The sequence below is a fragment of the Zea mays genome, chromosome 10, assembly GCF_902167145.1.
Source record: "Zea mays cultivar B73 chromosome 10, Zm-B73-REFERENCE-NAM-5.0, whole genome shotgun sequence".
In the NCBI taxonomy this organism is placed as follows: Eukaryota; Viridiplantae; Streptophyta; class Magnoliopsida; order Poales; family Poaceae; genus Zea; species Zea mays.
This window is the reverse complement of record NC_050105.1, coordinates 95,189,654-95,214,978: the sequence shown is the minus strand read 5'-3', so window position 1 is coordinate 95,214,978 and position 25,325 is coordinate 95,189,654. Positions and strand designations below refer to the sequence as shown.

The 25,325-nt window shown below is 42.2% G+C and overlaps 1 protein-coding gene across 2 annotated transcripts; it reads right to left on the bottom strand.

Annotated features, from left to right (window-relative positions):
• Nucleotides 1-7,910: 7,910 nt before the first annotated feature.
• Nucleotides 7,911-14,373, bottom strand: LOC103641411 (protein disulfide isomerase-like 2-1). 2 transcript variants are annotated; one of them, XR_004853195.1, is made up of 11 exons: nucleotides 13,723-14,373; nucleotides 13,476-13,578; nucleotides 12,803-12,899; nucleotides 12,681-12,708; nucleotides 12,504-12,595; nucleotides 9,654-12,355; nucleotides 9,476-9,600; nucleotides 9,255-9,354; nucleotides 8,865-8,959; nucleotides 8,409-8,487; nucleotides 7,911-8,256 (listed from the first exon to the last, which is right to left on the bottom strand). XR_004853195.1 is itself a non-coding variant. In XM_008664763.4 (9 exons), exons 1-8 carry the CDS (start codon nucleotides 14,282-14,284, stop codon nucleotides 8,930-8,932), a joined length of 1,191 nt encoding a protein of 396 aa, XP_008662985.1. In that variant the 5' UTR covers nucleotides 14,285-14,370; the 3' UTR covers nucleotides 7,911-8,487; nucleotides 8,865-8,929. The 2 variants fall into 2 exon arrangements, 1 of the variants encoding a protein (XP_008662985.1); XM_008664763.4 differs by lacking the exon at nucleotides 13,476-13,578 and having other exon boundaries at nucleotides 7,911-8,487; nucleotides 9,654-9,810; nucleotides 13,723-14,370.
• Nucleotides 14,374-25,325: the final 10,952 nt, after the last annotated feature.

Genomic DNA, 25,325 nt, shown 5'->3' with positions numbered 1-25,325 from the left:
ATAAATTGAGCACTGCCGTTGTTTCAAAGCACTTGGAGCACGCCATTTGATGTGGAATTTTAAATCCACTGTGCTTTCTAATTTTATGCTCGTAAGATCTGTGCTTCTCCTGTCTATAGAATTACTGTGTACATGCTAGGAGCAAACTTGTTAGAATCTTTGTTTGTTTTGTCATTTAATCACCAAAACCCTCAATTAGGGTTGATTGCACTTACAGGATTGGTGTAACCGAACATGTCCTTATGGGGCTAGAGAGTCCGCGCCGAGAGGAGTTTGTTGCGGACGACGTGACTTACACGGAGAGGTGGTTCAACAGCGCATGACGAGGAAGCAGATGACGAGTGGGGGCCACTAGTCAGCGAGAGAGGTAACACGGGCGATGTTTTGGGCTTACAGGCGGGACCCGACATCAGTGAAAGCCCCCTTATAGTTGCACGGAGCGGGTGTGGGGAGGTGGGCCATCTGTGTCAACGCACCCAGTTTCTGGCCGTGCGCGCGTGGAGCAAATGAGAATTGGGCCGATAGGGTAACCTGGCCCAATTCGTGCACAATTTTTCTTTTTCTTTTCTCCTCTATTTTCTTTTCTTTTTTCCTTTTTTGATTTGAAATTTTAAATTTGAATTCAATTGTTGTTGGGGATTTATTGTTCTCAATTAAATACATAATTTGAACATACCAGTATTGGAGGAAATTTATTTGCATATTTATTTTATATTATGTAGGATTTCCTATTTTTTTCATTTTAGGTGATTTTCCAATTTTCCAAATTGAACTTTTAGGTTAAGTCCTAATTAACCTTTCCCTAGTAATATTGTTAATATTAAATGCACAACACAAAAATTCAACATGATGCATAAGTATTTTATTAGTCAATGGTTCATGTCTTCATGAGTAGAGGAAAAACTTATAATGAGATCAACCTTTTCTTATTGTTTACAAATTGGGTATTACAATAGTTGCTCATTAGGTTTTGCCAGTCGTACAAACACAATACTCCTCCCTAAGGTGGGTGACTAACAAAACCAAATCGAATGAACCTCGGCAGCCACCCTTAGCAGAGCAAGCACTATGCCCCAACCTCCATTGATGGCACCACAGCAAAGCCAACTACACCCCAAGCTCATCCAATTAATCAGCTAAAGGCGTTCCTTTCCACCCTCATGGTTGTACTATTTTCCCGGGTGGTCATCTTATGAATAGGTCCTTACTGAGTGGTACTCATGAAACAATCTGAGTCCCCTAAAGTATCACAAGTTCGACATCATAATAAAGATAGCATCATCATATCATAAGTGTTCTCATCATGTTCATTGATTAAAGTAAAGCAATAGCATGAAGTTAACCATAATAACTCAAAAGGTAATCAAGGACAAGGAAAATCCAAAGCTAGTCAATCCTTAGGTTGATCATGGTATGCGGGACAGTGAATTATAAAGTAAATAGGACATAATGGGTCAGAGGACACTTGCCTTCACTAGGTTGCTGCTCAAGTAAGTCTCCTGCAACACGCTCGGAAACCTCGGACTGCTCGTTGTCTACGTAAAGCAATCATTCATTCAACACCTTTGGGAAATGACAAAAGAATATTACACCAAACATATGCAACAGAGTGAACACAAGTTCAACAGAAAAGTATATACACAAAAATGAACTCTGGGTTCTAGGGTAGATTAATATACCAAAAGGTCTATTGTTCTCTAAATATTGCCTATCTCAATAGATTACATTGCCTGTCACACCCGGGTTCTAGGGGACCAAAGCCCGGGCGCGAACATAAACACCAGGTGTGCTGGGACCAAGTCTCACACATATGATGCATAGTGGCACAGGATCGAATGTCACATCTTTACTATATAACAAGAGTTCTATACAAAATAATTAAATAATTACATCATATGAGGAAACGATCCAGCAACCCCAAAGTTGACTGGGAGACGACGGCCTAGACCTCTCACGAACTCATCACAGCATCCTCCATGCGCCTCATCCTGCGGTACCTGTTCTTGACCTGTGGGGGGTGTGAGACAGCAAGAGTGAGCTCACATACGTTCATCGCTCAACAAGTTGTGGGAAATAATGTGCATGAACTCGCCAAAGGTGGGAGCTCACGTGAAGTGTAAGGCTTACCAAAGAGGATGGTTAGAGCTGAGCATTGCTTTTAAAGTTGGTCAAAATTTTATTAGCAATTACTAAGTATAAGTAAATACCAACCCAATTAAATGGTAGAACAAAAGTAACAACATCACCTGCGATGCAATGCATATGACAAATTGAATTTAATTTACATAAATTAATCATGTGAGGGTCCGAGCTGCTCATGACCGTGAGCACGGCTAGTATACCAGTTTTACACTCTGCAGAGGTGGCGCATCTTTACCCACAAGTCATGTTACCCATCTGCCAAGGGATCGCGACTTCCCATACACCTCTACCGAGGAGGCGAGGCAGGGTAACACTACGAGGCCTTTACAAAGTTCCACTAGCTTCAGAAAACCCGCTACAGTTTATAGGAAGCTCCAATGCAGGAATTCCCTTGCAGGACCGCCATCGCAGCAAAATCCTCCCGAGGGCCTCCCTACACTGACCACTCCCCTACTGCCCTTGCCCCTTTTGGGTAAGGTAGTCCTCCACTAGCTTTCTTAATTAATCAGCCAAGGGCGTCCCATTATACCCTTGTGGTAGCACTGTTTTCCCGGGTGGTCGCTCCATGTTCCAATTAACATAATGATCTTATCATGAACAATGATAATAAACAGATAATAAAAGTGTGATCATGAATAATGTATCTTCATACCCAAAACCACATAAAGCACTAGCAAGCACTACCCAAAAGGTTCAGTGGTAAACAAGGTATAAAGATAATCAAACTAGGGTAACCTATTGGGTCCCATCAAAATTAACCTATGCAGATCATTATGATTAATCAGAACATGAGTAGGTAAAAAGAATTGATCAAGGGCACAACTTGCCTGGCACTTGAGATTCCAATTACCAGGATGATTCTTCAGATCCTCGTGACCTCACCGCTAGTCGTAGCAATACAAACAAACAGTGCATAGACAAAATTAACATCACACCAAACATGAGAATATACTACATAATAATGATCTACGCGTTGGTACGAGACTAACGCAACTAGAACGAGTCAAATCGGATTTAAAACGAAGGAGATACGAATTTCCTAAGGTTTTATGTATTTGATACGAGATTAGTTAAGAAATAAATTTTAATACCATTTTCATGTTAAAATAGAGGTGTTATGCAATAAACAACATTATTACAAAATTTTAGGAACTGGAATATACTAATTTGGAGCTAGAATGGATTTTCTATGATTAAATCAAGTTTCTAGCAATTATTTATACATAAAAATCAATTTCTACATTTAATTATTGAGTTTCCTGGGTCTCTGGAGTGGGCGCACTATTACAGAGAAAGCTAGGGGTCTCGGTGCAAAACTTCCCAAGACACAGCGAATCCTGGACTGGACCGCGGGTTAGTTCAGGCATTAACCAGGGGCTCTTAAGCAAATAAGCCAAGGAAGGGGTATCGGTGAATCGAGGCCGCTGGATTGGAAATCAAGGGCTAGGATTAGATCTTGCCCACCCAAACCGGTACGCGAACTCAGCCATTGGATTGAGGATCTACGACCCTACAACATTCACGATCCGATCCCGACTGACCTGATCGAATGGCTCAAATTAGTCCTAATCTCACATTCAATCTCGACCGCAAACCCTAAGATCGACGTCTCATATTAGTTCAAATCTAAACCGTCCGCTGGCCGATCAATGGTCCAAGGGCATCTCTCTCATCCCCCCAACCCGTGCCTGCATCCAGGGACAGCGGTGAACAGGCACAGCGGCGGCGCCATGGTCAGGTGATAGCCCGCACACCCGAATGCTCCATTTCCTAATCAAACGATGCTACATGAAATTAGGAACATGGGTTAGCAGTGGAGATGGTTCTCACCGGGATTCGCAGAGTAATTCCTCCTGGCCACGACTCAAGGCGGAGCCGCGACCATCCATAGCTTCGGCGAGAAATTGGTCTACTCCGGCCACCCACGCTGCACATCAACGCGTTGCGGACGAGCGGCAAGCTCCAGCTCCCACGACACCCGACGGCGAATCACCCCGCTGTTCTCTCTCTTCTCTCTGTCTGTTCTCTGAATGGCGCCGTGCGCTTAGGCTATCTTCTAGCTGAGCCATAACCCAAAGGAGGAACGTGGCCGTATTTATGTAGCCCGCCGGCCAAGATTGTAACAGCCCGCGCGGAGTTCGGCCATGGCGGCAGAAGCGGGATTCGGATTTCCGTTGGCGAGATCCGTGGGGGGGGGAAGGATGGCCGCGCCGAGCGCGGAATCCGCGGGTGGTTGTGGATCTCAACGGAATCCCGAGCTCTCGCCCCGTCCGTTACGCGCGCGAGCTCGGCTTCAGATACAGCGCAGAGGAGTCCAGCTTGCGGGCGAGTGGGAGGTTGTTGCGCTAGCTGAGGCAAGGAAACCGCGAGCTCGCGGATTAGGAGGCGGTGGATTCGTTGATTCGGTTACGAGGTTGGGGACGATTCCGCCCAACGGGACCCACCCGACAGTGTCACAGAGGCAAGCCCAGGTGTGTGCAGAAGACAGACATGTGGGGGCCGCGCGCAAGTGACACCGTATGAGAAAAGGGGAGGGGAAGAGAAATGGGCCGGCCAGGGATCGGTGGACTGGTGGGTTGAGTGGGCCGGCCAGAAGTCAGCCCAGCCGAGTCTTCACTGTTTTCTTTTCTATATTCTTTTCTCAATTCTAATTCCTTATTTTAAATCCAATTCAAATTCAACTCATATTTTGAGCTTCAAAATCTGCAAGTGTCTAAAACATTCCTAATGAATATAAACTCTACTGTTTATACTATTGTTCTTTATTTATTTATTTTTCCTATTATTCATTTATGGAGAGAAGAAATGCCTTCATTAAAATTCTCATTCCCATTTTCTGTTTATAATTCGAGGTCAAATTTAAGTTATGACCCCTTAATCTTGACAAAATGCATTGCAACAAATTCATCGACACACGATGCACGGTTCTTTATTTATCTATGGATTTCTTGGCGAATTTAATATTATTAATTGAACATGAGGGAGAGCCCGATGGATTTTCAAAGGTCTTAAAAAAAATTCAAAATCCTATCGAAAATGCATTTATTTCTTTGTTTTATTATTATTATTTTTATTTTCTTTTCCTTTACCAATTTTAGGGCTTTACAAATCCTACCCCCTTAAAAATAATCTCGTCCTCGAGATTTGTAAGAAAAGGAATACACAAGGATTGGTTTGTAACTCGGCTTTTAGTCTATTATTGTTTCAAAAATTCAGGGTCACAATTTTTTTTTTATAGTCAATAGTGGTGATTTGCATAGCATAGGTATCGAGCCACATATTATGTAGGATATAAGAAATGGATATGTTAGGGCAAGAATAGCTTGGGGTAAGAAAGTTTACGGTGAGAAAGAACTCCTTGTTGGGTGGTAATGCATCTGAAGGTTGAGTTTGACTTCTCTCCTTCCTTGACGAGGTTGATCTTTTCTTCTCCAGTCTTGGTCTTATTGAGTCGGGGTAAGTGTCTATCATCGAAGTTGGGGGAATATGGTTAAGATAGTTATGGGTGAGATGGACTGCATGGTGTAGATCAAAACCTTGTTGGATGTTAGGTGGGGGTAGATAGGTTATACAATTCATCATGACTCTATTGGTTGAGTTATATATTCTGCTCGTGGTTGTTATTCTAGAGTGGGATAAATATGCTAATTAGGGCAAGATGAATCCACAAGGATAATGTAGAATCTTTTGAGGTAAGATGGATCTATTAGGATGACATGAAATCTTTTCCAATATAGGATGATTCTATTAAGGCAATAGAGTATCTTTTAAGATAAGATGGATCTATTAAGATAAGAGAGAATCTTTTAAGATGAGATGGGCATTGTTAGGCTAGATACTTTAATGAGGGATAATCTAAGTTTGATTAATTATATATATGCCTAAGTATATGTGGATGCAATTGTGGACACTACTCCACAACTCATCCCACTCAATCAAAGATCCAAATCAGACAAGTATCATAAGAACAAACATTCAAGCACATAGGTACCTAAAAAAATAATTTTGTTTTTGTTCCTAAGAGTAGGTCTCCTATTCCTAAAAGTCACTTTAGGCACATGATTTCAAAGTGTGAAATCCACATTTGTCTTTAAAAAGAAAAGGTAAGAATAATCAGAGTAAGCGGAAATAGATGAGAAAAGATTAAGAGAAGTTTAGAAAAGAATCAGAGTATCAAAGGTAAGTAGGTAATGGTTGTCCAGTTCTATCTAGGTTTCGTCCTACAGTCAACATTCCTCTGATACCACTTCTGTCACACCCGGGTTCTAGGGGTCCAAAGCCCGGGCGCGAACATAAACACCAGGTGTGCTGGGACCAAGTCTCACACATATGATGCATAGTGGCACAGGATCGAATGTCACATCTTTACTATATAACAAGAGTTCTATACAAAATAATTAAATAATTACATCATATGAGGAAACGATCCAGCAACCCCAAAGTTGACTGGGAGACGATGGCCTAGACCTCTCACGAACTCATCACAGCATCCTCCATGCGCCTCATCCTGCGGTACCTGTTCTTGACCTGTGGGGGGGTGTGAGACAGCAAGAGTGAGCTCACATACGTTCATCGCTCAACAAGTTGTGGGGAATAATGTGCATGAACTCGCCAAAGGTGGGAGCTCACGTGAAGTGTAAGGCTTACCAAAGAGGATGGTTAGAGCTGAGCATTGCTTTTAAAGTTGGTCAAAATTTTATTAGCAATTACTAAGTATAAGTAAATACCAACCCAATTAAATGGTAGAACAAAAGTAACAACATCACCTGCGATGCAATGCATATGACAAATTGAATTTAATTTCCATAAATTAATCATGTGAGGGTCCGAGCTGCTCATGACCGTGAGCACGGCTAGTATACCAGTTTTACACTCTGCAGAGGTGGCGCATCTTTACCCACAAGTCATGTTACCCATCTGCCAAGGGATCGCGACTTCCCATACACCTCTACCGAGGAGGCGAGGCAGGGTAACACTACGAGGCCTTTACAAAGTTCCACTAGCTTCAGAAAACCCGCTACAGTTTATACACTACTACAGATCATGCTATATGAGACGGTTAATTTTCAGTTATTAAGACGCTTATGAAGTGTCCAATTTTGATGGAGTCGCAAAAGATGTCCCACATTTAAGATGGTTATAAACCGTCTTAAAAGATATTATATAAGACAATTTTTAATTTATAACCGTCTGAAAAAGGTATGTGTTTAAGTCATTTTTTCTGATAAACCGTCTGAAAAAAGGTATTTATTTAAGTCATTTCGTCCGATAAACCGTCTTGAATTAGGTTTTTTTAAGACACTACTTCTAAAGAATCGTAGAAAATACAAACATTAAAAGTCATAAAGTATTTATCAAACCGTCTCGAGTATCCTACAATAATAGACGATTACAATAGAAAAACCATCTTATTTAGGTGACTAATAATGGACGTTTTAGAAACTGTCTTATTTAGGAGACTGATATTAGACATTTTGGTAATCATCTTATTAAGATTTAAACGAAATGACTTACACGGCAGTACATTCTTCAATTTATAATCATTTTTTCAGATATCATATTATAATAATTTGAAAGAGAAATATACATACACATATATTGAACAACATTATAATTAATATAATATAAATAAGTACCATTCAATATATCATAAATAAGCATTGTCAAACAACACATACATAAGTGTACTCTAAATCTAAACTAAAATACAAATGTTTGCACTAATGTTAAGCCTAACTTTATATGAATTAAAGTCTCCACACTTTTGTGACCACCAAATTTGAATTCTATTCTATGTTTTCCTGTACAACAAATAGGAGAAAACTAGACATAGCAAAAAGCTCCAAGCAGCACGTGGATGGTCTCAAAGCTGCCCTTGTGCTTCTCCCTGTTCTTGATGACTCCTACACGCTCGGTGTTCCTCCCGCCAGTCACCATGACCACGTTGCTGACGTCAAACTTGATGAAGTCCATGATTTTGTTGGTCTCCAGATCGATCTTGATGGTGTCGATGGCCTTGATGAGCGGGTCGGGGTAGCGGGAGATAAGTCATTGGTAGAAAACTTGATGAAGACCATAGCAAAAAGCTCCAAGAAGTTCCATATGCCACAAAGTCTTTACAAATATGTAACAATGTAGGGACAAAGGGAGATAAGTCATGCCCAAAATATTATTTTTTGTAATAAATTACAGAAATGAAACGCTGCCAGAACAATTTTTTCAGAGGGGAAAACAACAAATAATAAAGAATTAGCTGCAATCCCTACCTCCAGGCATGATGCCCGTCCCTCCAACAATACCTGCAGCCGTGTTAGCCACCAAATTGCCATAAAGATTAGGCGTAACCTACAAAAAAAAGATTGAAACCCACATGTAATCCTAATCCATGGTGTATTTGCAAAGAAGCATTCGAGAAAATTAGGAAAGCAGAAAAGAAATGTGATGACGAATAGAAAAGACGTTCAGCAAGCACATGCTTTATATATTGCATCAATACCAATTTCCGTTCCTTAGGAACAATGGGATTTCGGTCAGCCCAATATATGTTTGATTGTTTTCATATATGCCTCAGAACAAGAAATGTTATCTTTATCATATGGCAAGCATGGTACTCAAGCGGAGCATTCCCATAAAAATCTCTCACATTCTGAAGGAAGTTCCTCAAACTCCCAAGAGTGCCGACGTCAAACTTTGAAGTGAAAACTGAGTAAGACCAAACTTACCAGTAGCATCATAATCTTCACAACCCGTAAGCCTACCCATTTTGGAGTAAGAATCGGCTTGCAAGCTAGCAACTCCTGCTGTGTGAACTTGGAATCTGTACACAAGAATTTCTGAGTAAGAATAGGTTTGCAATCCGCAAATGCAAGTCACTTCACAGTCTTAGCATTTGTCAAGCAGGTGATCACAATTTCTGACCTCATAATGTCATTGGAACCCAGTGTCCAAAGTCCAAACACATGTACTATAAACAATACCACCATTCCACAACTACTTTGACGCTTTTCATCTTTACTGAACTAGCTACACCACTAAGAAACTTATGAAAATTAGCTTCTTAAATAGTAATATAGCTCAAAGATTGAATGGAGGATGGAAACTTATATGCCCACCTTCTCCAGCATGCGGTGAAGCCTCTCAGTCTCCTTCTTAGTGTAGTCAGAGCCCTTGTCCATGATCTTCTTTGCAGCTGTCACATATATCTTTCCATGCCTGGTTTAGAAGCAAAATAGTTAGTACTTGTAATTTGACAATGGCACTGCCTACATAATAAGAATGTTAAATCAATCGAGTAGCTTGCAAACATAGTGTAGGGGAAGGTGGAAGAAAGTACTTGGCTGCAGAACCGCTAAGCTTAGCAACATCCTCTTCTATTTTAGAGAGGACTTCCTTCCGCTTGTCATCAACAACATTGAGAAACTCCTTCACAAGAGGATTCAAGCTTGGCACAAGCCTAGCCTACACAACAACAAATGAATTCCAAAGCGATTTCGCTTGGCTTTATAACCAACCTCTGAAGTCAGGTGGCCCTTTGGATCCCGGCTGGTGCCACACTTCTCATTAATGAACTTGACAAAGTCATCCAAGTCCCGGCCACCATCATAATCTTCACCAGCTTTGTTTCGCTTAGGGAAGAACTTCAATGTAGGGAAACCAGAAACACCATATCTGCAGAGGTATATTATTATTAAAGATGCTGTGAACATGGAAGAAAGGACAAACATAGTTATTATAAATTGTCATAGGTATATTATTAAAGATGCTTTTGGATTTTGATTCTTTCTTTTTTCTAGAGCAAACATTTGATGATTCGTCTATGCATATATCTTAAGTCTTATTGACGGTTGATGGTTTTGTCAGGGGTTATGTTGCTATGCTTCAGAAGAAGGATCCAAAACTTTGCTCTCATATTTTCCATAACCAGCCACAATATGATGAGCACCATGATTCGTCCCCAGTTTTGGTGTCGAAGTATCATCGATGGGATTGCTCAAGATGTCTTGATAGTGTGGAAGTTTCAGGCCATAGGCCAACATCGGAAAATGTTTCTATGCAGCAGAATGGAATGAATGATGGCTGCTCTATTTCAATTGTTCGGATTTTGCCTAATAGTGTTGATTCCAGAAGACTGTTTTCTTGCACACAGCAATCATCTCAAGGGAATGATCGATTGACCCTTTCAAAGACTGCCCAAAAATGCAATTCAAAATGCAGTTCTCCTGGCAACAAAGCAATTACTGCGATGAATGTTCCAGTAGCTGAAGAAAATGTTCCAGAGGCACTCGTTGATACGAGGGTTCCATCTATAGAAGGTATGGCTGAGCATGTTGAATTCTTAATTATTACTTTTTGTTGTATACAACAAGCTAATATGACAGTATTTTCTCAGTTTTACAGGCCTCTCCCAATAGTATTGATTTGTCAGCAAATATCTTGAATGCTGTCTCGAAGAATGTCAGCGATCTACCTGATGATGTTGAAGAAAATGGCACACAGAATCCACACAGTCTAAAACCTTGTGTGGCGCCAAATGAAGATTAGAATAACATAGCTAATGATGACCTCAATGAGCCTAATGTATGTAAACCAGTATCTGGGCACAAAAGCAAACAAGTCTGCAACATGGGTCCACGCCGAGCATCGTCAAAAAGAAATGTTGAATCTGATGGTAAGAGGAAAAGGAATAAATCTACTAAACTGCCTGGTATTTCAGATCTCAAATTTTGTCAGAGAAAGCCAAAAAAGACAAGGCTGTTATCAGAACTCATAGGTTCTGAACAGGTAGGGGTTTCTAGAGATGCCATTCAAGTGGACCATACTAACAGTGTTGATCTCTGTGAGGGTGGTAAAAGAAAAATGCACCTTGAGGTTGGAAAAGGTAATGACACTGCTAATCAGCAAGTGGACGAAATCCAGTCAAGAGCTGTCAAGAACAAGGCAAAATACACAGGAGTAGACAAGTTAGAAGATGGATCCTCTCTAATGAACTGGCTGAAAAGCACTAATAAGGAAGTTAGAACAAAGAAAAAAGACTCAGAACACAAGAATCTTGATTCCTCTTCTATTTCAAGGTCTTACCCAGATATAGTTGCTTCTAATGATATGCATCATGATTTTCTACCCTCAGTTGGGGATGTGGGCCAGGCAAATGTATCATCTACTACCAGTGCCAAGCATGGGAATGGAAATGCACAGAATGACAAACTGGAGCAAAATATGCAGAAGATGGATGGCCTGTGTGAAAATGAATCTAGAAACTTGAAACAGAGGTTCTTCTCAAATGAAAAATCAACGATTTTGCTAAAGAGAAAGGTACTGTCCACTTCGGTTGTCTATGATGAGAACATTGAGAACAGTAATATAAAGAGAGATATGCTCAGGTCAGATGATTTGCCTCAAAAGGAACCTGAAGTCTCTGTACAAAGATATTTGGCAAAGGTATGATTAAACATAAAGAATTCTACTGAAAATTTATAATTAGATTATTACATTCATTTACGTGTTTTACCTACTTTTGCTGACTTGAATTGGGGACCTTTGTCCAGCATAGGATTTTTAATCCCTTTAATGTTAATGCATTTGTGTCTATGCCACTTTGCTCCCATACCATCCATGCTTTCCGTTGTGTACACCACTAGGATTTTTTGACACTTTTTATGACATTTGAGTTCACAAGTTTGCACGCATGCCAACTGAACTAGTTATTTGTGTGTGACTAGTTTGGGATGTCATGAGCAAATTAGCGAATCCCAAATGACATTTACTTCTTTATAAACTATATATATATACACACACACACAATGGTGCAAGCAATAGGAAATCCGTACTGAATTTACTCTGCTTGTATACAAATATTGTACCCTCATCTCGTTACCACAGGTTTCTCTTGGTAAACAAAAGATCCAGAATGTGTCTGGCCTCCACAAGAAGAATATACCAAAGAATAAGAAAGGAAAGCAGAAGGTGCACGAGAAACAGAATGTGATAGACGACTTCCCCATGGACATTGTTGAACTTCTTGCCAGAAATCAGCACGAGAGACAGTTGATGACTGACACCAATTCTTTGGAAAACTATCATACTCAACCCAAGGTAGCTCAAGTTGATTGTGCTGCATTTGCAGCCAAGGGTTGTCCCACCAATGCATCAAATGAGTTCAACACTAATTTCCAAAAATCTTTGGCATCGGAAAGTAAGCAGAAGTCCTTACAGTCTGTCAAACAACGAGAGAATCACTTCTGTGATTCCTGAGGAAATTTTTTCATCACAATCGCAATATAAGAAAATCCAGTGGTGTTAAACTAAAGGCTGAAAGCTAATGTGCATAACAACCACTGAAATAGACAAGTCAGAATGCATACTTTTCATCCAAGTCAGTGTGCTTGTCAGCATCAAGATTGGCAATCACAACACTGTCGTCCTGCTTGAAAACTGAAGCCAGCTTCTCATAAATCTAAATTCAAGTACATGTTCAGTCCACAAAAAAAATGAAGACCGCTGCAATAATTTGGAAATTTTCAAGCTAATACTCTACTAACCGGAGCAAGATGCTTGCAGTGACCACACCTGTAAACAGAAGGGTCAACAATGCAGTTCAATTTCAGTGAAGTAGCGTGATGGAAATACTTTAGGTGGACATAAGTTGAACATGATAACCAACCATGGGGCATAAAACTCATCAAGGACAATTGAGTCAAAGGTCTCTGAAGTCAGAACCACGACGCTTGAAGGAATGGCAGCTATCTTGACATTGGTACCTGAAACAATGTGCATTAGTTGACAACATCCAATTCTTCAACAGGTAGCACTTGATAGGACTTCAATCAAAATAAAGATAACATCATGTGCATAAAACATAATTAATTGAGGAGCTTTCGCATGATAGCAAATGGCTTACGGGCTTATCCATAGCAAAAACAAACTACTCACCACAAAGGTTAGTTGGAGGTTATTTGGCTATGTTTCTCATCGACCCTCTCAAACGACGTCTCCAGTCTTGCTATGTTAAACTTCATAATTACATTTAGACTCAAGTCCGAAAATCACAAATCGGTAGATAACATTAGCTTTTTAGTTACTAGCATTCCTAAAAACACCAGAAGTAATCATGTTTTCTTGTCTTATTCATAAATGCACAAAGCATCTCCCAAATGGCTTAATGGTGCCAAGGGAATAGGCATCATTCGGGCAAATACCAACACATTACATGATTTATCATTTGTAATTAATATACACACAAAAATCAAATGCCCTATTTCCCTGTGTTATGAGTGGAAGAAAGAACATTTTTTGCTTGCTAAATTAAACGACGTTGATGCATCATATTTTAATACCTTAGAGTTGTGTACTGTGAATCTGCGATGCATGCCTGCTCTTGGTGACCACATCCATGATGACCCTACCGTAGAGCATCTGTGCTAGGTAGGAGCACTCCTCCTTGATGATCATTTTAAGAGAGGAATTCTTTCAGATTACACAACAATTGGCACTGCTCGGGGTTCTGGTTTTCTAATTCAAATGCACGCAAACCACCTCGACAGGAAAACGCAGACGCATGCGGCGGCGAATTGTCGGTCTTACCGGCTTTCATGGGGAGCGCGCTCCAGCAGCCGTGGCCGTGGAGGAGAATGTAGTCGCGGAGCTTCTGGTCCTCCTCCAGCGACCACAGGCCCTTGCGGTAGTTGGGCTTGGGCTTGTCGCACGCCTTGCACCCCATTGCCGGAGAATGCCGCCGCCTCCAAGCTACGAGCAGGGCCGACGCAGGGGAAGCGCAGAGGAGAGGGTCAGAGGCAGACCAGCTACAGGAGGCTGGGGCTTCTTCGCTCTGTGGTCTCAGCAGGACGCGCGTGGAGGCGAGGAAGCACGGGCGCGCAGCGGCACGCACCGAGGGGGTGAGGGCGGCGCACCGAGGAGGACGGGCGTGCGGCGGTGTGTGGCCGAGGAGGAACGGCGCGGCGGCGCGTGGCCGAGGAGGCAAGGGCGGGGCACACTGGGATGCCATGGCCACCAGCGGTGGCCCGGCCGACCCTTCCTCCTCCTCCTGGCCATTGGCGACTGACAAGGAGAGCGGCAGTGGAGGCGCAGAGGACAGAGCGGCCGTCGGAGCGGAGGCGCCCATGTCGGATCTATGCCCGCTTGCCATGAAATCGCCCCAATCGGAGAAGTGGAGGCCTAGGGGATTGGGGGATGAGGGCGAGCGAGCGGCGACGCTAGGGCCACGATGCAGCAGTGAGATCTAGAGTTGAGAGAAGTGGTCGAGTTTTTAAGTTTGACAATGTAAATGTAAAGTACTGATATATCCAGTATAGAATGGATATATCTTTTTAAATCTTTAGGTACGTAAATGATAGAAATTGAAGCAAAATGGCGATTTAGATCTGTTGCGTGACACATTAATGATTGGGTCACATGTGGGTCTATTCTACCATCTATGTCAAGCTGCAGAGATAAGTTTTAGATTATATAGATATATCATCAAACTAAGCCAAATTCATTATTTACTATATTTTTTCACAATACTTCTTACCAGAAAAATCCTACGAAGATGGTTTCATATTTAGAAGTGTCTAATATACTCACTAACATATAAGACAGTCCTTATAGTCTAGATGACTCTAATAATATCTTTATTTGAGATGGTTTCATATACAGAAGTGTCTAATATAGTAACCAAAGTCTAAGACAATTCTTGCAATGTTAATGACTCAAAAGGTATATTTATTTAAGACAATTTTCAATAACAATCTGTCTTAAATCAATATAAGACATTTCTTATGATGTAACTGTCTCAAAACACTTCTTTATTAAAGACGGATCTCCAACAAACCGTCTTAGCTTACTCATCGCCATATAATAAAAGATGCTTCTATAAAATGCACTAATATCTGTCTTAAAATGTGCGTCTTAAATAAGCATATTTCTAGTAGTGATAGGAAGCTCCAATGCAGGAATTCCCTTGCAGGACCGCCATCGCAGCAAAATCCTCCCGAGGGCCTCCCTACACTGACCACTCCCCTACTGCCCTTGCCCCTTTCGGGTAAGGTAGTCCTCCACTAGCTTTCCTAATTAATCAGCCAAGGGCGTCCCATTATACCCTTGTGGTAGCACTGTTTTCCCGGGTGGTCGCTCCAAGTTCCAATTAACATAATGATCTTATCATGAACAATGATAATAAACAGATAATAAAAGTGTGATCATGAATAATGTATCTTCATACCCAAAACCACATAAAGCACTAGCAAGCACTACCCAAAAGGTTCAGTGGTAAACAAGGTTTAAAGATAATCAAACTAGGGTAACCTATTGGGTCCCATCAAAATTAACCTATGCAGATCATTATGATTAATCAGAACATGAGTAGGTAAAAAGAATTGATCAAGGGCACAACTTGCCTGGCACTTGAGATTCCAATTACCAGGATGATTCTTCAGATCCTCGTGACCTCACCGCTAGTCGTAGCAATACAAACAAACAGTGCATAGACAAAATTAACATCACACCAAACATGAGAATATACTACATAATAATGATCTACGCGTTGGTACGAGACTAACGCAACTAGAACGAGTCAAATCGGATTTAAAACGAAGGAGATACGAATTTCCTAAGGTTTTATGTATTTGATACGAGATTAGTTAAGAAATAAATTTTAATACCATTTTCATGTTAAAATAGAGGTGCTATGCAATAAACAACATTATTACAAAATTTTAGGAACTGGAATATACTAATTTGGAGCTAGAATGGATTTTCTATGATTAAATCAAGTTTCTAGCAATTATTTATACATAAAAATCAATTTCTACATTTAATTATTGAGTTTCCTGGGTCTCTGGAGTGGGCGCACTATTACAGAGAAAGCTAGGGGTCTCGGTGCAAAACTTCCCAAGACACAGCGAATCCTGGACTGGACCGCGGGTTAGTTCAGGCATTAACCAGGGGCTCTTAAGCAAATAAGCCAAGGAAGGGGTATCAGTGAATCGAGGCCGCTGGATTGGAAATCAAGGGCTAGGATTAGATCTTGCCCACCCAAACCGGTACGCGAACTCAGCCATTGGATTGAGGATCTACGACCCTACAACATTCACGATCCGATCCCGACTGACCTGATCGAACGGCTCAAATTAGTCCTAATCTCACATTCAATCTCGACCGCAAACCCTAAGATCGACGGCTCATACTAGTTCAAATCTAAACCGTCCGCTGGCCGATCAATGGTCCAAGGACATCTCTCTCATCCCCCCAACCCGTGCCTGCATCCAGGGACAGCGGTGAACAGGCACAGCGGCGGCGCCATGGTCGGGTGATAGCCCGCACACCCGAATGCTCCATTTCCTAATCAAACGATGCTACATGAAATTAGGAACATGGGTTAGCAGTGGAGATGGTTCTCACCGGGATTCGCAGAGTAATTCCTCCTGGCCACGACTCAAGGCGGAGCCGCGACCATCCATAGCTTCGGCGAGAAATTGGTCTACTCCGGCCACCCACGCTGCACATCAACGCGTTGCGGACGAGCAGCAAGCTCCAGCTCCCACGACACCCGACGGCGAATCACCCCGCTGTTCTCTCTCTTCTCTCTGTCTGTTCTCTGAATGGCGCCGCGCGCTTAGGCTATCTTCTAGCTGAGCCATAACCCAAAGGAGGAACGTGGCCGTATTTATGTAGCCCGCCGGCCAAGATTGTAATAGCCCGCGCGGAGTTCGGCCATGGCGGCAGAAGCGGGATTCGGATTTCCGTTGGCGAGATCCGTGGGGGGGGAAGGATGGCCGCGCCGAGCGCGGAATCCGCGGGTGGTTGTGGATCTCAACGGAATCCCGAGCTCTCGCCCCGTCCGTTACGCGCGCGAGCTCGGCTTCAGATACAGCGCAGAGGAGTCCAGCTTGCGGGCGAGTGGGAGGTTGTTGCCCTAGCTGAGGCAAGGAAACCGCGAGCTCGCGGATTAGGAGGCGGTGGATTCGTTGATTCGGTTACGAGGTTGGGGACGATTCCGCCCAACGGGACCCACCCGACAGTGTCACGGAGGCAAGCCCAGGTGTGTGCAGAAGACAGACATGTGGGGGCCGCGCGCAAGTGACACCGTATGAGAAAAGGGGAGGGGAAGAGAAATGGGCCGGCCAGGGATCGGTGGACTGGTGGGTTGAGTGGGCCGGCCAGAAGTCAGCCCAGCCGAGTCTTCACTGTTTTCTTTTCTATATTCTTTTCTCAATTCTAATTCCTTATTTTAAATCCAATTCAAATTCAACTCATATTTTGAGCTTCAAAATCTGCAAGTGTCTAAAACATTCCTAATGAATATAAACTCTACTGTTTATACTATTGTTCTTTATTTATTTATTTTTCCTATTATTCATTTATGGAGAGAAGAAATGCCTTCATTAAAATTCTCATTCCCATTTTCTGTTTATAATTTGAGGTCAAATTTAAGTTATGACCCCTTAATCTTGACAAAATGCATTGCAACAAATTCATCGACACACGATGCACGGTTCTTTATTTATCTATGGATTTCTTGGCGAATTTAATATTATTAATTGAACATGAGGGAGAGCCCGATGGATTTTCAAAGGTCTTCAAAAAAAAATTCAAAATCCTATCGAAAATGCATTTATTTCTTTGTTTTATTATTATTATTTTTATTTTCTTTTCCTTTACCAATTTTAGGGCTTTACATTGCCTAACTACATCTACCTTAGTGTCTTATTAAAGTGATTCCATGGATGGGATCATATATTACAAGAGATTAATTTCACAAAGTTAACCACTAAACTATTCATTAGGGTTTCCCTTCTATTCTCCTTTTAATAAATAATCCATCACTTTAAATTAACCTATTGTCTAGTCATAAAATTAAGGCATGCAAACAGTGAAAGATTATAATCTAAACAGATAGAGAGTAATATTATGAACATTTTGCAATTTGAACTACCCAATTTGGAGTTCATATGCAAAAGATATGGAATAAACAAGTTTTAGAATTCAAAAACACAAATTAAACCTATTTCTATGATTAAAATAAAGAGTAGAGGCTTCTCTGCAAGAAACCAGGGGCCTGAGCACAAGAAACAGGACCAGGAGTTCTAATTCTAGGTAACCGGGGGTCCCTTTTACAAAACAGCCAAGCGAAGGGGTACAGGTTGTCCTCAGCCATCCGATCACAAATTGACGGCCATGATCAGATTTAAGCGCGAGCACGCGCGGGCGTGGGCGAGCGCTGACACGCGGGCCAGGGAAGTCAGTGGCTTTAGGGCGAGGCAGGCTGACCGATCGGGTCCAGCTGCAGGGGCGCGGGTGAGGGAACAAATACAAGGGGATGGATCCCAAGCGGATGGATTAGATTTTCCCTAATTAAATCTGGGCCGCTTGATCTCAGATGGACGCCCGAGATCCCACGACAAGCCTAAGCAGGGTCTCCTTGGCTCCCAGCGGCGGCGCCTCCTGACTCCATGGTGGAGACCCGCAGGAGGCGAGGGTGCGGGCACGCCTGGGGTTCTGGGGCGCTGGAAAGGGCTTAGGTGGGCTCGGGGGTGACGTGGCGAACATAACCATGGGCACGACACTAGCGCAGAAGCACTGGAGGGTGGCGGTCCGTGGCAGAGTGGCTCGGCGATAGCGCAGCTCCACTCTAGCGAGCAATTGCGCACACACAGTGGCATGAAAGGGGAAATCGAGGGCATGGGGAGGTTGGTTACCTGGAGAGAAGGCTCTGGGACCTTCGAACGGTGGCAGGGACGCAGTGAAGCCTCCGGTCAATCGTGGCGGGACTTCGGTTGCACGGTGGAGGTCCGGTGAGTGCGGGCAGGGGGAAATAGAGAGGGAATGGGCGAACTGAGTGGCGTCCCAGGTTGTTGGTGTTGAGGCGAAGCTCACCGGGGCGACGGACACGGCGGGGACTCGGTGGCGGCTGCGGAACAAGTCCGAGACCACGGTGGACGGCGACGAAACTCCTCTGGTGCACGCGCGGTGCGAGGCCGGTGCTAGGGTTCAGCGAGTGCGCGAGTGAGGGAGGAGGGAGAGCGAGTGGGCTGCGGGCAGCTAGAAATGGCCGGGGTGAGGGCAGGCGCGGCCTCGGCGTGCGTCATGGGTGCAGAATCCACGGCGTGCGCACGGGTCGTGCGCACGGGCGATTGGGGGGGACAGTTCTGACGGGCAGGGTTCACGGGCCAGCGAGAGAGGGTGCGTGAACGGGCGGTCAACGCTGACGGTTGGGGCCCGCTGCGCAGAGAGAGAACGGGGCGCGCGCGGGGGAAATGGCACCGACAGGATGGCCCCATCGGGCAGAGGGAGAGAGGAAGTGGGGATGCACGGGCGTGGTTTGGCGGTGATAGGCGGGGTCCACCTGTCATGGGGAGGGTGAGCATGCGTGCGAGCGCGCGGGGCTAGGCCAAGCTAGGTCGATTTAGGTTGAAAACGGTTTTTCCTTTTTCCTTCGAATTTCTAATTCCTTTTATTTTTATTTTCTCTATGGAATTCAAATAAAATAAAATCACAATTCAAATTCAAATAATTCAAACATGTGCATCAACCAAAAAACAAAGTTTAAGCTCAGCATGATGCAAACATTCATATCTCCCCTAAGTTTTAATATTCTAAAGAAAATAATACATCTCTCACATGAGTAGCCTATAATTCTATTAAAATAAGAGAGAGAGGGAAATCTATAGAGGTGAGAAAAGGAGTAACACCTGAATTTAGTAGGTATTAGAGAAGAAATTTTATACCCCAAATTCATGGTGTTACATCAGTTATGCTCACGGTTATGATGATGCTTAATGATGATGATTATATCTATGGTATTTCCTCTTGGAGGGAGTGACATTTGGGTAATAACTTGGGATTATTACTAAAACTTGGCTCTCTACTAGTAATAAATACCTGACCAACTAAAAGCAACTACTTTAAGGTTAACCCCACATACATCTAGTCCACTTTAGCCAAACGGGACATTTGCTGAGTACGTTGATGTGTACTCACCCTTGCTTTAAAACACCAAACCTCAGGTTGTCCCCATGGCAACTAGTGCTCAGGAGAAGATGAAGGCATTGTGAAGGAATTCTAGGAGTTTCAATGCTTTGATGAGTTCTAGATTAGATTAGTGGCAAACCCCTAGTCAGCTGCCTATGAAGGCCTTATCGTACTACGTTTCGTTCGGCACTTTGATTATGACTTAAGTTAATGACTCTGTGGATGTCTTGGACATCGTGATGTAATAAAGTACTTATTTCCGCTATTATTTTGAGCAATGTGTGATGATGTCCAACTATGTAATCGATCTGTACGTGAATTTCTGATCCTGGCACGTACATGGTTTGCATTCGATTGGCCTTCCAAAACCGGGTGTGACAGATGGTGACCACGGCAGACATCTCTTCCCCTCACCGTGGCCAGGTGTATTCAACATCCCTCAGTGCCTCTTTTCCTAAGTTCTAGCATCCTTTGCCTGTGGTGGAGCTTATGCTTGCCCGTTTGAACTCTACCGCGTAGGGTTACCCGGAACGCCGCTTAGTCGCCCGGTGAACACCGCCGAGTTATGAATAGGGGGAAGAAGAGGGGTGCAAGTGTTCATGTTAGTGAGTGTTGAGAATAGTGCTCGGGTCTCATATTGGTTTAGCTAAAACAACAAGGACCCTATTGCAAAAGTGAAACAACAGGCGTAGGACTCGCGCGCGGGCGCGAGTTTTGTAGTTGCTAGGCCGCATTAGGCCAGTTTCGACCCAATCACTATTTAGAGTTTTCCTTTATTAATAATTAGTGGTTTGAATAAGAAAAACCATCAAAAATAGCATAAAATTGCAAAAATTATCAAACCAATTTTGTAACATCTAAAAATTGTATAGTTCCTAGTAAAATTATTCTTAGGATTTTTAAAGCAAAATATAAATTGTTGAAAGTGCATTCATCCCTTTTGTGAGTTTTGGTGATTTGGATAACAACACATTTAAAGGTCTAACAAGTTTGCTAAGTGTTGAACAGGAAATTCAGTATGATGAACATATTTGAATAGTGTATAATGATCAGTGAACAAAGGTTCAACACAAGGTTAAATAACCAGTGAGACAATGCAAATGGATATAATCTGGTCTCTATATTGGTTTGAATATATGGATAAGACCTGAGAAATCACTATGCATAAATATGATCAGAATAGAGGTTGAAGTGATTAAGAGGATTTGTCAAGCCAAAGTGAATAAGATATGAGGAATCGTGAATTGGCTTGACCATATTACTATTAGTCCATATATGCTTCTATGAGAATCAAACTAGAGCTTGATTGATCATAGCATTTGTATCTAGATGACATTCAAGCAAGGTTCACAATATTGAAGAAATGATTCTCTCAATGGATGCTCAATATGATGTGACTCAAGAATGACTTGATAGGGTGAAGATAGCAAGGAAAGGGCTTCGAGGAATAAGCGAAGGTGAAGGCCAAGCGACGGCTTGTGGACCGAGGTACCATGGCTAAGGTGAAGAAGGGAGTACTTGCACTAATATGTTGATGCATCAGTAAAGTGACTTGAAGCCATGATTTGAACTCATATATGGTTAAATGGTACAAGTCACAGGGTTTGCTTTGTGTTTGCTTCAAAAGGTGAGACAAGGATGTTTGTGATCCTTATGAAGCAACGCCATGGAGAAATCACACATGAGACACCAATTACTCAAGGAGTTTACTTAATTATATTTTATTTAACTTGAGTATAGGAATCGTCGTACTATCAAGGGGGATCCAAAAAGAAGGTTGGTGTTGGTACTAAAGCTCAAAATCCTTGATCTAAAACTTCCATTTTACCCTTGTTAATCCTTAGTGAAAGTATGTAGTACAACCTTTTTAAGTCTATCTTGGCCAAAATTGCTCTCTGGAAAATACTGGTTCAGGTGGTTTTCAGGCTGGTTCAGCTGGTATTCAAATACTGGTTCAGCTGATTTTCAGGCTGGTTCAGCTGGTATTCAAAAACCAGTCGACCGGTTTTTGGACCAGCTCAGCCAGACACTCAACCGGTTTTTAGTCTGGTGGAAACCGGTTCAACCGGTTTTTGCACTGTTCACTTTTTTCTGCCAGTCTGCTGTGTCAGCCAAAAAGCAGTGCGCAGGTTTTTGAAAACCGATTCAACTGGTTTTGGGACTGGTTCAACCGGTTTTTGTGCAGAAAAGTCAAAACGGCTAGTTTTGGAGCCCCACCTATATATACTCACTCCTACCTCTCTCCTCTACACAAGAGCACGACTTGGAGTCCATTTCTAACCTGAGAAACACCTCCCACTCCCTCTCACACACCTCTTGCCTCTCCCATTTCAAATCTTTGGAGAGAAATCTTTGAGTGAGTTTGAGAGCTGCGGTTTTTGTGCTTCATCTCCAAATCTCTCTTGTTCTTCTTGATTCGAGCTTTGGTACTACATCGAGTTCTTTGTGGATTCATTACTCTTGGAGCTTCTAGCTCCTAGACGACTAGGTGTCTCTTGTGAGTCTCTAAATCTAGTGGAAGACCACAAGAAAGTTTGTATTACCCGTTCGTTTGAGCAAAGATTAGTGTGCGGGCTTGACCTTTGTGGTCGACAAAGGGAGGATTAGGGTTGAAAGAGATCCGGCTCTTTGTGGGCGCCTCAACGAGGAAGTAGGGCACCTTGGTGGTGTGACCGAACCTCGAGATAAATATTGTGTCTCTTGTGTTCTTGCTCATTGTGTTTGTTTGTGTTCTTCGTTCTCTCACCATTGCGTGGAAGATTTGTTTATATCTTTTTGGTGTGTGGATTTTGAGAAGTGCCCTTCTTAGATCTACTACTTGGAACCCTGTGGATCAACTAGAACATCTCATTTCCAAAGTTAACTGGGTGGATTTCGAGATCAATTCAGTTTTATATCTCATTCTTTAGTTGAGCTCGTGCAAATCGGTTGAACCGGTTTTGACACCGGTTGAACCAATTTTACCCAGTTCGTTTCTAGTTTTTGATGAAAAAGTTTCAGTTTGCCTATTCACCCCCCTCTAGGCAACTTTCAATTGTGCTCAATTAAAAGTACCCTTAAAAGATTTAAAAGAATTTTAGAAATAAAACTATATGTCCAAAAAACCTAAAAATTTGTGGAAAAATTAAATACCCTTAGGATAACTCCTGGTAAAAATCTAATCCTGTTTGGAGTCGAGTTACCTAGAGAACCATAAACTAGCTAAGTATACGTATTTAAAACCTTAAACCTTGATACTAATCTAGGGTTAGGTAAAACTTAAGTCATGTAGAATCTTAAGCAACTAGTTTGGTACTTTAGTCTCTTTAGTTCTCTGATTGTCTAAAGTAAGTTTAGTTTGATCACTTTCAGCCAACATTAAGTAACCTAGAATTATGAGTATAATCACCCTCTGCTTATTTAAGAGTATTTAAGTTTTCCACCTCTCCCTAATGAGACGTTACATAGCATATCATTAATGAGCATTCATATACTTGTGATTGACTTGTATAACGCCTAGAAGAAGAGTTTGAAGTGGAAGTTGAAGAAGAACCAATTCCTCCATCCGAAGCTTCTCCAACTGAAGTTGTTCCCGAAGGTCCTTCCGAAGATGCTCCAATATGTTTTGCTGCCAACTACAACATTTTGGTAGAAGAGCTTGACTCGTATTCTCATCAAGGCAAGCCCTGATGCATTTAACCTTTTCATTGAGTTTCAAAACTTTTATCACTTATATGATGCATTAGATGGTAGAAGTTGGATGATTAAACCTTTGCTGCATAACTTCCTTGAACTATTGATTATCATCCTTGACACCTGATTTGAAAAGCTAGATATGCTTAGTATGCTGATAGATTAGGAACAAAATTTTTTGATGAATGAATCATGTTTTTACAAATAAAAGGGCTTGGAGTTATGGAGCTATCAAAGGCCTTGATGACTCCATTGTTCAATCATCCGACAGGTACAATGTTTTGAGAAATAATTTAAATTGAAACCAGACACTGAGCAGGAAAGGTCACCCATCTATCTCGATTAAGGACCGTAACGAAAGTAGGCTTGCTGATCTAGGACCTTTTAACTGGCCACGTGCCTCGTCATGGGTAAGCTTAGCCTTGGCTGGACCAATACCACAACGGGCGGTCCACAATGGGAGTGGAGAGATGGCGAGAGTATCATGTATCCACCTGGCAAGAGGCTGGATGGTGGCATACTTAGCTCTCTGTTGGAGAGGGCCCATTATGGTCTTAAGAACCCCGGTTGCGAGTTGACATATGCAAGGGTTAAGTGCTACATATGTCATGCGGTTGGAGATCCATAGCTGGGTATTAATCAATACAGATCGCCGTTACTTCTCGGATATGAAGAATGGATCACTGCCCTGCATCATAGTTAACAAGTATAATAAGATTTGTGTTATATAAAAGGAGGCTAGATTAGTCCAAGTGAATGAACTAGCTCAGAGAAATCTAGAGAAAGGTAATAACTTAACTTGGAAAGTAAAATCTGGCCTAAGGATCAAGTAATAGTAAGCTCTTATGCAAAACTTGAGTCATTGAACATTGATGACCTTTACCTTGATTCCCAAATCAACTAGCATATCCTTGAGAGTCATTTCTTTAGTTGGGTCAGCCTTGCTGAGTAATTGCGTACTCAGGGTTTTATTCCCTATGTTGTTGCAGGAGAAGTTCTTAACATGTTTGAGTTCAGTTAGGCTCACTCTGGAGACCTTTTACTTATGTTTGTTTGTATGTGTGCTTGTGGGAAGATGGCATCTTCCCAAGTGATGTAATAAGTTAGCACTTTGACTCTACCTAGGGCATGTAATAATAAACACTACTTGGTTTGTAAACTTAAAAGTTGCTAACGTCTATTATCTTATTGTAAAGTCTTCCACTCAACTCCTTTATTTAAAAGTTTATGTTCATATATGATTATTGTAATATTCGCAATTACGAGTGAATGATCCTTGTAAATGAACGAGTTCATCAAAACTCAGCATCCCGAGTAAGTTATATCATTCACTTATATATCCTACGGTTGGAATCTCATACCGATTCATTCCCGGTGCCGATCTAATCGTGGCCGTTCATTGCAGATCGGGTGGCCGAGATCTGCCAATACCAGTTCGGCCAGGCAATTTTGTAAAAGAGACCCTAGGAAACTAGGCAATCAACCCGCCGTCCAGAGATAGTTATAAGGAATTACATTTGAGTCCTAGATTTTATAAATTCAATCCT

Bases quoted from the DNA above. Each gene is read 5' to 3' on its own strand.
- LOC103641411 (XM_008664763.4), bottom strand. From the start codon at position 14,284: ATGGCAAGCGGGCATAGATCCGACATGGGCGCCTCCGCTCCGACGGCC. The intron at 12,596-12,680 runs GTTAGTAGAGTA...ACTTGAATTTAG, and splicing joins ACTGCAAGCATCTTGCTCCG to ATTTATGAGAAGCTGGCTTC. The intron at 9,811-12,503 runs GTATGCATTCTG...ATACCTCTGCAG, and splicing joins CACACTGACTTGGATGAAAA to ATATGGTGTTTCTGGTTTCC.